Source organism: Camelina sativa, chromosome 16, assembly GCF_030686135.1.
Source record: "Camelina sativa cultivar CO46 ecotype springtype chromosome 16, ASM3068613v1".
Classification (NCBI taxonomy): Eukaryota; Viridiplantae; Streptophyta; class Magnoliopsida; order Brassicales; family Brassicaceae; genus Camelina; species Camelina sativa.
Genome location: NC_141895.1, coordinates 1,878,264 through 1,891,085, shown reverse-complemented (window position 1 = coordinate 1,891,085; position 12,822 = coordinate 1,878,264). Strand labels below are relative to the sequence as shown.

Genomic DNA, 12,822 nt, shown 5'->3' with positions numbered 1-12,822 from the left:
TCATTAACTCCTTTTGAATCAGCTGTTTAAAACATGAAATCACAGAACAAGAAGAATCATAATAAGCAAAAGAAAGAAGGAAAAGCTAATTCAAGAGAAAGATAAAGAGACAGTTAATGAAACCTTGGCCTTTAAATTTGATCTGCTGCAAGCAGTCTTCAACCAGTCAATTGAACAACAACTCGGCTCTACACTTGGCTCCTTCTGTTGTGTATCTTCCATGTCCATCAAGAGCCTTGGATTTCACCCAATCCTCCACCCATCAATCCTATTAGATAGCTCATCAAGTACAATCTGCAAAATAGCTATGATAAGCTACAGTTCAGTCAAGATTACCTAGCCAACAACAAAGGCTAAATAGCTCATGGGTACAAAAAGGAAACAGAGAAGAAAAAAACTCGGCTCTGCACTTGGCTCGGCTCAGAAAAAAACAAACCTTGGCCTTTGAGTTTGATCTGCAAGCAGTTGTCTTACACTAGTCAACTGAACAAACAACGGCTCTGCACTTGGCTCCTTCTGTTGTGTATCTTCCTTGTCCATCAAGAGTCTTGGATTTCACCCAATCCTCATCCCATCAATCCTACTAGCTCATCATGTACAATCTGCGACATAGCTATGATAAGCCACAATAATTGTAAGTAAGCATTTAAGAACAATCTCAACCATCAAATAATTGACAAGTTCATTTGTAGAAAATTTCATGTAGAAGGGAAAGAGGAGACCATCAAAGAGGTAACAGGAACCGACGACGACAGATAAAAGGCATCCCTTCAAGTTCAAGGTAAACTGAGACATAACAGAACAAAGGTTAACTTATATGGTTGTAATAAAGAAGATAATAAAAAAAAAATGTAGCATACAAGAAACCTAAAAAGATGACAGACCAGAAGAAAGATTTACCATAACAGAGTGGACCTTTGGGAAGACCTTCAAGGCAAACAACCTAGAATTCAAACCAGCACAAGCACGAACAATGAGAGGTGTTTTATCTAAGCTGTTTGTTACATGTAACAATGTCAATATACTATTTTTATGATCTTAATTTTTTTATTTTCTCAACTTATTCAAAAAAAAAAACAAAAACAAAGCCCCAGAAAAGTTTGAAACATAATTACGTGAACCATTCTTCCGTGATCATCATAATTATGTGAGAATGGTTCTATTTTTATTTTTGGTGGAACAAACAACTGGATGAAGCGTAAAAAGGCAAAAACTAGGCTTGTTCACCAACGGCTATATTAATTATTTCTTAATGTATTTATTTTAATTAATAATGTATTAACGGTTGTCTTGTAATCCAACTATTAATTTAATAATTAAAGTGAAGGCACAATTATTTATTTCCTTTATAAAAAAATTGACTGAGTGATATAAAAAGAAAACCGACAAGTCAAGGCCCAACAAGGTGAAAGCCCAATTTGTAATTTCCTTTACTTTTACAATACAAAATAAGAATTTCCTTTTCGTCAGGTGAAAACGTAACACTTGTTTATAAATAGAGGCTCTCATCTTCATCTCTTTCTTATTTCTTCCCAACAAAAAGTGTTCATACTACTATTTTTGAGAGATAGAGAGAGAGAGAGAGAGAGAGAGAGAGAGAGAGCAAGATGATGATGATGGTTCGAATCTACCACTCAATAGAATCCATGAATTGTGTGAGTCGAATTTGCTTTTTAAATTTTGTTGATCGCGACTGGTTGTATGATGTTTTTCTTGTAGGTATGGAGAATTAGGGTTCCTGAAGCTTCGAATTTAAAGCCCCATGGGTTCCTTATTATTATCTAGCGATGCGATGCGATGCTCCAAATTAATCGGTATGCGAGAATTAGGGTTTCATGGGGCTTCGATTTCAGACCTTTATTTTATTATTGGCAAATCTTCTTCTTCTTCTTCTTCTTCTTCTTCTTCTTCTTCTTCTGCTTCTTCTCCATTGATATTTTTGTTCGCTCTCTCTCTCTCTCTCAGGTTCCGAGCCAGCCAACACTGCAGCCATTACTCGGTAAGGGGTTGTTCTCTGTTTTATTATTATTGGCAAATTCTCTTCTCCATTGACTAACATATCTCCTGACGATTTTGTTTGTTCTCGCTCTCTCTCTTAGGTTCCGAGCCAGCCGACACTGCAGTCAAGTAATGTCCAAGGAGATGGACTTGTTAGCCTTCTTCAATCGGGCTCTTACTTAAGCTCCTCTCTAAACCAGAGGTTTGCGTTTTTTTTCTTATACATCTTCGCATATAATCTGGTCTTATTCATCACTTCACCACCATCGTTGTTGTTTCTTGTTCGATTTCTCTAACTTCCTTTTTTGATCTGGTGGTGTTTCAGGTTTGGGGTTTTACGGCATCTTTTGGCCAAAGCGTGGGGATCACAGGTTATGCAACTTTTGCTTTTTAATGGTTGTTACTTTGACGTTTGATTGTGCTTAATCCTGGTTATGCTACTGAATTCCATATCTTTTTTCTTCTTCTTCTTGATGAATTCAGATATGGTGCAAGTGAGGATGGGAGGACCTTGTTTTTTGTTTCCATGGCGTATTTCTCTTTAACTACTCTCTTCTTATTTACTTATTTGACTGATTCTATATGCTTTTTTAATTAAAAAAAATTCCATGTGTTGATTGATGATTGTCTCACTAATTGCAGGGAAAGGAGTGTCACAAACATAGCTCCATGAGCACCGTCCAAGAAGAAGAACCCCTCCAGGTTTTGTTTCAATCATCCTTCACTACTGTTTAAGGTCAACTCTACTATTTTTAGCCATTCTTATATGTTATTGCAGGATAAAGAGCCGTGTTAGAACCAGTTGCTACAACACATAAAGCAAGCCTCAGGGAATAACAACTTTCTCCTACCTACCAAAGCAAGCACAGAGGTAGACAACATGGCCAGGTTCTATATCATTATTTGTGAGATTGTATTGATGTTGAGTGAGATCATGAGAGGCCATTCTAATTCGTTTTCTTCTTCTCCTTCTTCTTCTTCTTCTTCTTCTTCTTCTTGTTCATTCAGCACTAATCTCCGGGATGCGGAGAAATCCATCTGCACTCAAGCCAAACAAACCAGTCACAGTTTTTCTCAAGCCAAAGGAATTCATCAGAAATATGTTAAAAGGTACCTCACATTCTTAATAACCATTCACGTTCTTCTTGTAATAGATTTTTTGTGTGTGTCTGTGTGTTGATGGCCTTACTGCAGGGAAACGAGTGTTTCAAAAACATAGCCAGCTAGAACTATCAAGACACGTGGGAGCCAAATTGTTACAACATCATTCTACTCCACTCCATATCTCACTGCGTCATTGAAACTCTTTCCTCCTCATCACTACTTTATGACCAAAGATGGAAAAATCCTCTTCTTGCTCTGTAAGTAATCTCAAATTCCTCTGCTTTTCTTTATTTTTGTTCTGTTTCAAGTTTAATTAACTTCAAACTGATTCTAGTGGTTGATGTTTAGCGAAGAAGATAATCATTGAACGACATCGTTTTGAGAGAATTGATTGGGCCTTTGGTGATAGTTGGCCCATCATATTCTTTTTTGAGGGTCCATTAGTTGATGAGACGTCGTCGTTTTGGAGCCCCATCGTCTGAATCTCCCTTCCTTCCTTCCCCTTTTGTCTGAAAATCGGAGCAGATGAGGAGTGAGTGAGTGAGAGGGGACTGATCGATCATCTGAGCTGCTTGCTTTGGTGGTATTTGATAAGAAGAGGTAACTCCTACTTGTTCCTTATACTAATTCTATGATTCGCTCTTCTCCATTGGCTAACTATATCACCTGATGATTTTGTTCTCCCTCTCTCTCTCACTCAGAGGTTCCGAGAAAGCCAACATTGCAGCATCCAAGCAATATATATGGCCTTGTTCCTCTTCTAAACCAGAGGTTTGCTTTTTTTGTACACATCTTCGCATATAATTTGGTCTCTTTCTTTTTCACTTCACCATATTGTTATTGATTGTTGGATTTGTCTAAATTCCTTTTTTATCATTCATTGTTTTTAGGATCTCCGTCGTTCTTGTATCTCTTGGTGCTGGTCCACTTTTGTTGCCGGGTTTGGGAGGTGAGTGCTTCTACTGCTGTTTCCAGTCTATCAAATTAAGAGAAGGTTAGTTTGCTCTTCTTAGCATCTTTTTTCAACTTTATAATACGAACTTCCAACATTATTGTATTTCATTGGATCTGATGAGTTTTTTTCTGAATGCAGAGGAGTCCTTGGAGGAGATGTTTTGATACTTGACATACCTCAACAAGTTTGTCTTCTTCTAAATCCTCTGCTTAACCATCTGTAAGTAAAATTCCTCGTTTAGATATTTTTTTTCATTGTCATTATAGAATTCTCTTGTCTTCTAACTCTCATATACGACTTCCAATTTCAGGACCGTTTGAAGAAAATTAAATCGGAGCATGGAAAGGTTCAAGTGGAGAACACCACTGCTGATATGGTATGTATTCTAATGATTTTTTTTTATCCTACACGAGTTTGCTCTTAAACTTTGTCCTCTTTTTTCAACTGTTATTTGTATTCAGTGTCTTTTTAATGAATCTATATCTCTCTTTTATGCAGATCGTGGAGGCACCGGGGGAGGGGGACTAATATATATGATAAAGTTCGTGCTTGTGCTGGTTTGAATTCTAGGTTGTTTGCCTTGAAGGTCTTCCCAAAGGTCCACTCTGTTATGGTAAATCTTTCTTCTGGTCTGTCATCTTTTTAGGTTTCTTGTATGCTACATTTTTTTTTTATTATCTTCTTTATTACAACCATATAAGTTAACCTTTGTTCTGTTATGTCTCAGTTTACCTTGAACTTGAAGGGATGCCTTTTATCTGTCGTCGTCGGTTCCTGTTACCTCTTTGATGGTCTCCTCTTTCCCTTCTACATGAAATTTTCTACAAATGAACTTGTCAATTATTTGATGGTTGAGATTGTTCTTAAATGCTTACTTACAATTATTGTGGCTTATCATAGCTATGTCGCAGATTGTACATGATGAGCTAGTAGGATTGATGGGATGAGGATTGGGTGAAATCCAAGACTCTTGATGGACAAGGAAGATACACAACAGAAGGAGCCAAGTGCAGAGCCGTTGTTTGTTCAGTTGACTAGTGTAAGACAACTGCTTGCAGATCAAACTCAAAGGCCAAGGTTTGTTTTTTTCTGAGCCGAGCCAAGTGCAGAGCCGAGTTTTTTTCTTCTCTGTTTCCTTTTTGTACCCATGAGCTATTTAGCCTTTGTTGTTGGCTAGGTAATCTTGACTGAACTGTAGCTTATCATAGCTATTTTGCAGATTGTACTTGATGAGCTATCTAATAGGATTGATGGGTGGAGGATTGGGTGAAATCCAAGGCTCTTGATGGACATGGAAGATACACAACAGAAGGAGCCAAGTGTAGAGCCGAGTTGTTGTTCAATTGACTGGTTGAAGACTGCTTGCAGCAGATCAAATTTAAAGGCCAAGGTTTCATTAACTGTCTCTTTATCTTTCTCTTGAATTAGCTTTTCCTTCTTTCTTTTGCTTATTATGATTCTTCTTGTTCTGTGATTTCATGTTTTAAACAGCTGATTCAAAAGGAGTTAATGGGTATGAGGAATCAGAAGTAGAAGGTTTGTTCATTTTTCATTCCGGGTCTGTATTTGTTAGGACGTTAACAACATATCACCTGACGATTTTGTTTGGTCTCGCTCTCTCTCTCTCTCTCTCTCTCAGGTTCCGAGCCAGCCAACACTGCAGTCAAGTAATCTACATGGAGATGGCCTTCTTCAATCGGGCTCTTACTTAAGCTCCTCTCTAAACCAGAGGTTTGCTTTTTTTATACATCTTCGCATATAATTTGGTCTCTTTCTTTTTCACTTCACCACCATCGTTATTGCTTGTTGGATTAGTCTAACTTCCTTTTTTAGGATCTCCGTTGTTCTTGTATCTCTTGGCGGTGGTCCACTTTGTTGCCGGGTTTGGGAGGTGAGTGCCTCTACTGCTGTTTCCAGTCTATCAAATTAAGAGAAGGTTAGTTTGCTCTTCTTAGTATCTTTTTTTTCAACTTTATATAATATGAACTTCCAACATTGTTGTATTGTATTATTGGATCTGATGAGTTATTTTTTCTCAATGCAGAGGAGTCCTTGAAGTAGATGTTATGATACTTGACATACCTCAACAAGTTCGTCTTCTTCTAAATCCTCTGCTTAACCATCTGTAAGTAAAATTCCCTGTTTAGATATTTTTTTTCATCCTCATTATAGGATTCTCTCTTCTTCTAACTCTCATATACAACTTCCAATTTCAGGACCGTTTGAAGAAACTGAAATCGGAGCATGGAAAGGTTCAAGTGGACAACACCACTGCTGATAAAGTTATGTATTCTAATGATTTTTTTTTTTATCCTACACGAGTTTGCTCTTAAACTTTGTCCTCTTTTTTTAACTGTTATTTGTATTCAGTGTCTTTTTAATGAATCTATATCTCTCTTTTATGCAGATCGTGGAGGCACCGGGGGAGGGGGACTAATATATATGATAAAGTTCGTGCCTTTATATATGTGTGTGTTTTGGTTTCATATCCACAGGCTGGCATCATTGTTCGTGCTTGTGCTGGTTTGAATTCTAGGTTGTTTGCCTTGAAGGTCTTCCCAAAGGTCCACTCTGTTATGGTAAATCTTTCTTCTGGTCTGTCATCTTTTAGGTTTCTTGTATGCTACATATATTTTTATTATCATTCTTTATTACAACCATATAATTTAAACCTTTGTTCTGTTATGTCTCAGTTTATCTTGAACTTGAAGGAATGCCTTTGATCTGTCGTCGTCGGTTCCTGTTACCTCTTTGATGGTCTCCTCTTTCCCTTTTATTTTATTTTAGTGTTCTTAGAGCGTAGACCTCTTCTACATTAAATTTTCTGTAAATGAACTTGTCAATTATTTGATGGTTGAGATTGTTCTTAAATGCTTACTTACAATTATTGTGGCTTATCGTAGCTATTTTGCAGATTGTACTTGATGAGCTGACTAGTAGGATTGATGGGTGGAGGATTGGCTGGAATCCAAGGCTCTTGAAGGAGCCGAGTTGTTTGTTCAATTGACTGGTGGAAGACTGCTTGCAGCAGATCAAACTCAAAGGCCAAGGTTTCATTAACTGTCTCTTCATCTTTCTCTTGCATTAGCTTTTCCTTCTTTCTTTTGCTTATGTCTCTTCATCTTTCTCTTGCATTAGCTTTTCCTTCTTTCTTTTGCTTATTATGATTCTTCTTGTTCTGTGATTTCAGGTTTTAAACCGCTGATTCCAAAAGGAGTTGATGAGTATGATGAATCAGAATTAGAAGGTTTGTTCATTTTTCATCCCGGGTCTGAATTTGTTAGGACGTTAACAGTCTCTTAATCTTTCTCATTTTGAGTTAGCTTAGGTTTTCAACAGCTGATTCCAAAATGAAATTACACAAGATTTCTCCTCTTATCTTGTGTAATTTGGGGATAATTTTTGAAGCTTGTATCCTTTTGTGCTTCACAAACCAGGAGCTACACATGGAGCGCCTTAGAGGATGAAGAAGATCGAAAAAATCCTCATATCAACAAAGAAAGAAGCCATACACTTTACAGTAAGTTTTACTTGTTATATTACTAACCTTGTTTTACAGTTTTTCATTCCTAGTTAGGGTTTATTGGTTTTATTTTGCTGCATATGCTTGGCTTGGTCACCGCCGTTTACTCTCGGTTGTGATATTGTAATGACATTAACATTCTCTTAAACTTTCTTTTGAGTTAGCTTTTTGTTGATATTTTTGCTTATTATTATTTCTTCTTTTTCTGTAATTTCAGGTTTTCAACAACTGATCCAAAACGTTGAACAGTTGAGTTAATGAGTCTGAGGAATCAGAATCAGAATCAAAGGTTGGTTTACTTGTTACAAAAGTTTTGATCTGATTTTTTGTTGATTATTCCTAATTAGTTAGGTTTATTGGTCGGTTTTATTTTCCTGCAGGCTTGGCTTGGTCAACGTTTAATCTCGGGTCTGATATTGTAAGGACGTTAATTGTCTCTTCTTTCTTTTTTGAGTTAGCTTTTCGTTGGTTCTTTTGCTTATTATGATTTTTTCTTGTTTTGTGATTTCAGGTTTTCATGGGCTGATCTAAAAGGAGTTAATTAGTCTGAGAATCAGAATAAGCTCCGTTCCTCTTCAAGTATCTTGTTCATTTTCTTAAGTTGGATTTCAAACCACGAAATAAAGGTACATATATGGTATAATTCTTCATATTTACAAGATTTCTTTCTATGTTGTGTGATTTGGGGATAATTTCTGAAGCTTGTGTCCTTTTTTGTGCTTCACAAACCAGGGACGAGACATAGAGCGCCTTAGAGGATGAAGAAGATCGATAAGTCCTGATATCGACAAAGAAAGGGCCATACACTTAACACTAAGGTACTTTTATTTTCTTGTTTTTGGTTGTGTGTATATATGTATATTGAGATTGACATAAAAAATTAAAAGAAAGATTTGTCTTTGACAGTCCCCCGAATCAATCAATATGTTTTCCTTGTCACAAAGTGAGTTGGATTTGCTTAAATTTTTCTTTTTATTGTAACAATTTAGATGCGTGGGAAAAGAGGAATCTTTGGTGCTTCTTTAGAAGGAGATTATATATATGACTTACATACTTTGCAACGCTTCTTGAAGGTGTACGTATGGAGCCTGGAAGAAGGTGAACGGGTACTAACTCTTGTTAACTAAATCGTGCTTCACTTTGTGTGCTATGGAGTCTATAAGTTTAGGTCATATTACAAGCAGTTAAGCTCTTCTCTCTATTCTAGTTATTTTCTTTTCTCATATACAACTTGTTATTTCAGGACCGTTTGAAGAAACTGAAATCAGAACATGGAAAGGTTCAAGTGGGGAACATCACTGTTGATATGGTAATGGATTCTAATCATTTTTATCCCCTCTGTTTGATTATGATAGCTTTCCAGCTCTTATAATATATATTGTTCTCCGTGGTTTGGCTAATCAGGTAACCCCTCTTTTTTTTTTCCTATCTCTACAAGTGAGAGTTCCAAGAATGACTCTTATGAACTGCTAGACGTATGATGTTCAACTAAGAATTTTGTAATTTGTATTGCATGCTAATCAAGACAGGCCATAACTTGACCCATTGTACAACTAATGAATAAAATGCTTGGGATTATGTTTTTTGCTTTTTGGCTTTGCCTGTGAAAATGTTGCTCATGTCTTGACTGAAATAATTCATACAAAATACATTTTAACTTTGTGATGTTCCAGTTCGATACCGTTCTGACTAGGGTAATCTTTGGTGATATTCTTTCTGATCTCGCGGCCGGAGGTTGTCTCAATTGCCAAAAATGTGCTTCAGCAAGCTGGATCTTTGGAAGGTTTTCTCTATTGTTCCCTTATCTTTTTTTTTTTCTCTTTTTTTTCTTTCTTGATGTTGTTGCTGTTTAATCTCATTTGGAAGGTAATCATAGTGGGTGTTTCTTTGCCACTGATATGTCTAAGACATTGCGTTTTTGCTCTGTATCAGGAGTGGAATTTAGCCTTCGGGAGATGCCCAGGAGGAGCTGCTTTCGGAGTTCCCTTTCCGGAGGAGACCACCGCAGCTCCAAAAGAGCCAGATGCATTGCTTCTTGGAGGCATTGGAGAGTCTGTCTTCTCTCTTGTTCAACTTATGTTGTTGTCTCTAAATTTTTTTGGGAAATGCATTTTCTCATATTTTCTTGTTGGTATAATTTTAAGGTACAAATGGGACAACAATGAAAAGCATCTGAGGCCTGACAAGGGGTTATTTCAGCTTCATGAGGTCTCAAAGCCTTTGCAAATCTGAGACCTGCTAAGGCAACCATCCTCAGCCTAATCTCAGAGATTCTGGTTCCACACTTATCATGCCTTTCCTTGACAACCAGCTCAAGTCGCAAGTCCCCTTCTGCTCTACCTAAACAGGTTTGTTGATATTCTTCATTTTTCTTTTCTTATAAATCCGACAATGTACTCACAAGTCTGTTTTTGGTAGGTGCATGTATTCTTGGCCATGGAAGATACACAAGGATCCAAGTGAAGAGTCGAGATGTTTGTTCTGTTGGCTGGTGGGGACTCGAGGAGGCTGCTTGCAGAGCCAAACTCAAAAGGCCAAGGTTCGGTCACATCTCTTAATCTTCCTCAGAAATCAGAAAGCCACAATTCTCTCATTCTTGCTCAGATTCTTTCTTGTGACCCCTGAGGCCGATGATCCATGTTGTTATTGATGTAATCCAGTCTCTGCAGCAACATCTTTATCCTTAAGATTGATCTGATAAATATTCCTTGAAGCCATTCAAAGCTGTCGCTGATCTCTTACCCAAGAAAGACGACTCACCTACCATTATTTGATAGTTGCTACATTGAAAACTAACAAGGTTTGTTTTCTGAATCTTCATCTGCTTTTCTTTTCTTATGGTATGGATCCGACAATCAGTGTACTATGTTTTAACATGTCTCTTTCTGGAAGGTGTATGTTGGCCATGTAAGATACACAAGGAGCCGATGATCCATCCATGTAGACATCAATCGAAGTAAGTAAGCCCTACTACTCACTCTCTTGCCTTTTCTTCATCTTAATTAATTTCGAAATTCTAACATCTTAGTTAACTTTACACAGTTTGTTAGGATTCTCTTGGCGGTTCTGCTAACAGGTGAGTCTCCCAGTTGTTAGAAGGTTTGTTCAGTCTGTTAAGTGACCAAGCCGTTGGAGTGGGAGTCATTTGTGGAGTCAGACCAGATCCGCAGTTGGTCAAGGTAGTTTTGTTTCTGTTTCATCTCCTTAATCCTTCCCCATATTTTTTTATTTTTTGTAGTTGTTTCACTCTATCATTTGTGGAGCTACTGTGTGAACATGTCCGTAAATCAATACTCCCTCTTCGTTGCAGCCTGCAGGTTGGTGTGCCGGTTTATACAGCAGGGACTAATGTAAAACCTGCAGATACTGCTTAAGAGCAAGGTCTAAAAGAAGCTAAAAAGAGTAATGTCAATGTAGTTATCATGGATACTGCAGTAAGGGTACAGGTAATCTTTCGTCTTTGAGAGTCATTGTTGTAGCATATTTCTATTGCAGCTTTATTCATGAAAGTGACTCTTTGTGACAGATAGATAAAGGCATGATGGACGAATTAAAATTCTGAAGAAATTTCTGAATTCCACAGAAGTGTTACTAGTTGTTGATACCATGACTGGACAAGAAGCTGCAGGTACACAGTTTGTATTCTATATTTTCTTTTTAGACTGCTCTTTTTTATTGACTAAACTGTTTTCTATGCTATGAAACTTGATATTATCTTGTGTTCTAGGTTGTTTGAAGACTGTTTCCAGCGAAGATGGTATTGAACCGCAGCGTGCTTGAAACAATGTGAAAACCAAACACGTATATCCCTATGGCATGTAGATATCTCTGCATATTTGAGAAACTTTATTTACCTCAGATAAATGTCCTCAGCTGCAAATGAGTGAGCTACAAAACCGGTTAGATGCGGAGTTTCTATTGGCCCAGATGTGTTTTGTCAAGTCCAAAGATTGGATAGTTGTTCTTGCCAGTCTATTACAACTGTCCGAGGTATAAATCTTTTAGGTTTCCACCGTTATCACTGACTTTAAAGCATCACATTGACATAGTCAGATTGTTTCTTTATATGTGACAATGCAGGTTCTTTATAATATTCTCCGGTATGATCTACGGTTTGGAAAGCATATAGCATGACGTTTCAGGTAACTCTTGTTTCCATAACAATCACTCCCCATCTCGCCACTTGTAGGGCTCCTCTCTAAAACTTGTTTGTTGTTTCAGTCTCTCTTGGGTTTCGCTCAGTTCCATGACTGAGTTGAGATTTTAGAGGATAAACTCTCAGTGACAACAGGAGAAGAAAGCATTAGAGGTTCCATCTCTTGGTAATATTGTTTTTTTCTGAAGCTTTTCACATTAAATTTTCTGCCTGAGTTTTAACTGCAGAAGCACCCGTAACCTTGAGTAAGTATGGAGGCGTGAGAGAAGTGGGATAACCCCAAATTTCACGAGAGCCTTACGGAATTGAAGTTGTTCACCTCACATTCTCTCATAGTTTAAACAACAAATTATGATTGTTATATATTTGGGAAGAATCATGCAAACACATTTAAAGAAGATATTGTGATTGAGCCGAATGATCGTTTTATGCTTTTCTGCGATACGTATAGCAATAATGCCAATGAACGTGCTCAGTAATATTCGATTTAGAGGGTGATGACACAGCCTTATACACAAGAATTCATTCAGGATAGAGAAGAGAGCAAGTTATAGTCTCCTCTTCCCCTAGTCAGTACTCGAATTTACATGCCTATCTCTATGTTAGCTAGTATATCAACCACAGTAAGGATATGACTCTGTTTGCTACTATATGAACTCAAATTTCATCTGTTAGCTAGTTAGTATATCAACCACAATAATAAGGATATATCACTCGCACAAAAAAATCAAAACTTGTCAACAGTTTTCACGTGCACTCGTTCACCAAACTCTATTGTTTTCTAATCTAAACTCTCTTTCTTCTCTTCCTTGTTTCGAAAACAAAACCATGAAGAACATACTCCCTTGCATAGTTACCATCAGAACACTCTCGAATCTCGTAACATCTTCTCGAGCAAGAAGGGCATTGCAATCATTTGAAACTTTCGAGTACAAAAACAGCTGTTACTTGCAGTGCCTCCATAACACGAAGACGTCACACCTCAGAGAAACGAACCTTAATAAAGATTACAGACACATGCATGAACCTTTATGTTTCAGACCTTGACAGCACTACTAGGTATGTTTTTTTGCCCTGTGGCCTGAA

The 12,822-nt window shown here is 37.4% G+C and overlaps 1 protein-coding gene and 1 long non-coding RNA gene across 28 annotated transcripts; one reads left to right on the top strand and one right to left on the bottom strand.

Annotated features, from left to right (window-relative positions):
- Position 1: 1 nt before the first annotated feature.
- Positions 2–972, bottom strand: LOC147925029 (uncharacterized). 3 transcript variants are annotated; one of them, XR_015584187.1, is made up of 5 exons: positions 901–972; positions 723–786; positions 437–613; positions 124–305; positions 2–22 (listed from the first exon to the last, which is right to left on the bottom strand). It is a non-coding gene; the product is annotated as an uncharacterized LOC147925029 (long non-coding RNA). The 3 variants fall into 3 exon arrangements; XR_015584186.1 differs by having other exon boundaries at positions 124–294; XR_015584189.1 differs by having other exon boundaries at positions 124–294; positions 437–602.
- Positions 973–1,517: 545 nt separating this feature from the next.
- LOC147925028 (uncharacterized) lies at positions 1,518–12,154 on the top strand. 25 transcript variants are annotated; one of them, XR_015584843.1, is made up of 50 exons: positions 1,518–1,619; positions 1,720–1,814; positions 1,966–1,999; positions 2,100–2,200; positions 2,324–2,369; positions 2,482–2,529; positions 2,641–2,700; positions 2,777–2,869; positions 3,007–3,108; positions 3,193–3,359; positions 3,451–3,702; positions 3,804–3,873; positions 3,993–4,096; positions 4,196–4,276; positions 4,368–4,433; positions 4,556–4,670; positions 4,785–4,848; positions 4,958–5,134; positions 5,277–5,447; positions 5,549–5,593; positions 5,697–5,788; positions 5,891–5,993; positions 6,102–6,182; positions 6,274–6,339; positions 6,465–6,507; positions 6,594–6,636; positions 6,751–6,814; positions 6,972–7,107; positions 7,248–7,304; positions 7,495–7,577; positions 7,798–7,869; positions 7,961–7,998; positions 8,092–8,206; positions 8,313–8,398; positions 8,570–8,686; positions 8,824–8,889; positions 9,274–9,363; positions 9,513–9,631; positions 9,725–9,928; positions 9,999–10,119; positions 10,241–10,380; positions 10,473–10,536; positions 10,623–10,759; positions 10,891–11,026; positions 11,107–11,208; positions 11,308–11,366; positions 11,454–11,570; positions 11,661–11,722; positions 11,802–11,889; positions 11,964–12,154. XR_015584843.1 is itself a non-coding variant. In XM_087492059.1 (49 exons), exons 34-37 carry the CDS (start codon positions 8,570–8,572, stop codon positions 9,523–9,525), a joined length of 306 nt encoding a protein of 101 aa, XP_087348185.1. In that variant the 5' UTR covers positions 1,518–1,619; positions 1,720–1,814; positions 1,966–1,999; positions 2,100–2,200; positions 2,324–2,369; positions 2,482–2,529; positions 2,641–2,700; positions 2,777–2,869; positions 3,007–3,108; positions 3,193–3,359; positions 3,437–3,702; positions 3,804–3,873; positions 3,993–4,096; positions 4,196–4,276; positions 4,368–4,433; positions 4,556–4,670; positions 4,785–4,848; positions 4,958–5,134; positions 5,277–5,447; positions 5,549–5,593; positions 5,697–5,788; positions 5,891–5,993; positions 6,102–6,182; positions 6,274–6,344; positions 6,465–6,636; positions 6,751–6,814; positions 6,961–7,107; positions 7,248–7,304; positions 7,386–7,577; positions 7,798–7,869; positions 7,961–7,998; positions 8,092–8,206; positions 8,313–8,398; the 3' UTR covers positions 9,526–9,631; positions 9,725–9,928; positions 9,999–10,119; positions 10,241–10,380; positions 10,473–10,536; positions 10,623–10,759; positions 10,891–11,026; positions 11,107–11,208; positions 11,308–11,381; positions 11,454–11,570; positions 11,661–11,722; positions 11,802–11,889; positions 11,964–12,154. The 25 variants fall into 25 exon arrangements, 11 of the variants coding, with proteins under 11 accessions (XP_087348185.1, XP_087348179.1, XP_087348186.1 ...); XR_015584840.1 differs by lacking the exon at positions 11,964–12,154 and adding an exon at positions 8,487–8,523 and having other exon boundaries at positions 8,654–8,678; positions 9,254–9,363; positions 11,308–11,381; positions 11,802–11,936; XR_015584842.1 differs by lacking the exon at positions 11,964–12,154 and adding an exon at positions 8,487–8,523 and having other exon boundaries at positions 8,654–8,686; positions 11,308–11,381; positions 11,802–11,936.
- The last annotated feature ends 668 nt before the right edge of the window (positions 12,155–12,822 follow it).

Coding starts and splice junctions, on each gene's coding strand:
- LOC147925028 (XM_087492053.1), top strand. CDS start 8,570: ATGCGTGGGAAAAGAGGAATCTTTGGTGCTTCTTTAGAAGGAGATTAT. Junction 8,687..8,823: donor GCCTGGAAGAAGGTGAACGG/GTACTAACTCTT, acceptor TTGTTATTTCAG/GACCGTTTGAAGAAACTGAA. Junction 8,890..9,253: donor GGAACATCACTGTTGATATG/GTAATGGATTCT, acceptor GTGATGTTCCAG/TTCGATACCGTTCTGACTAG.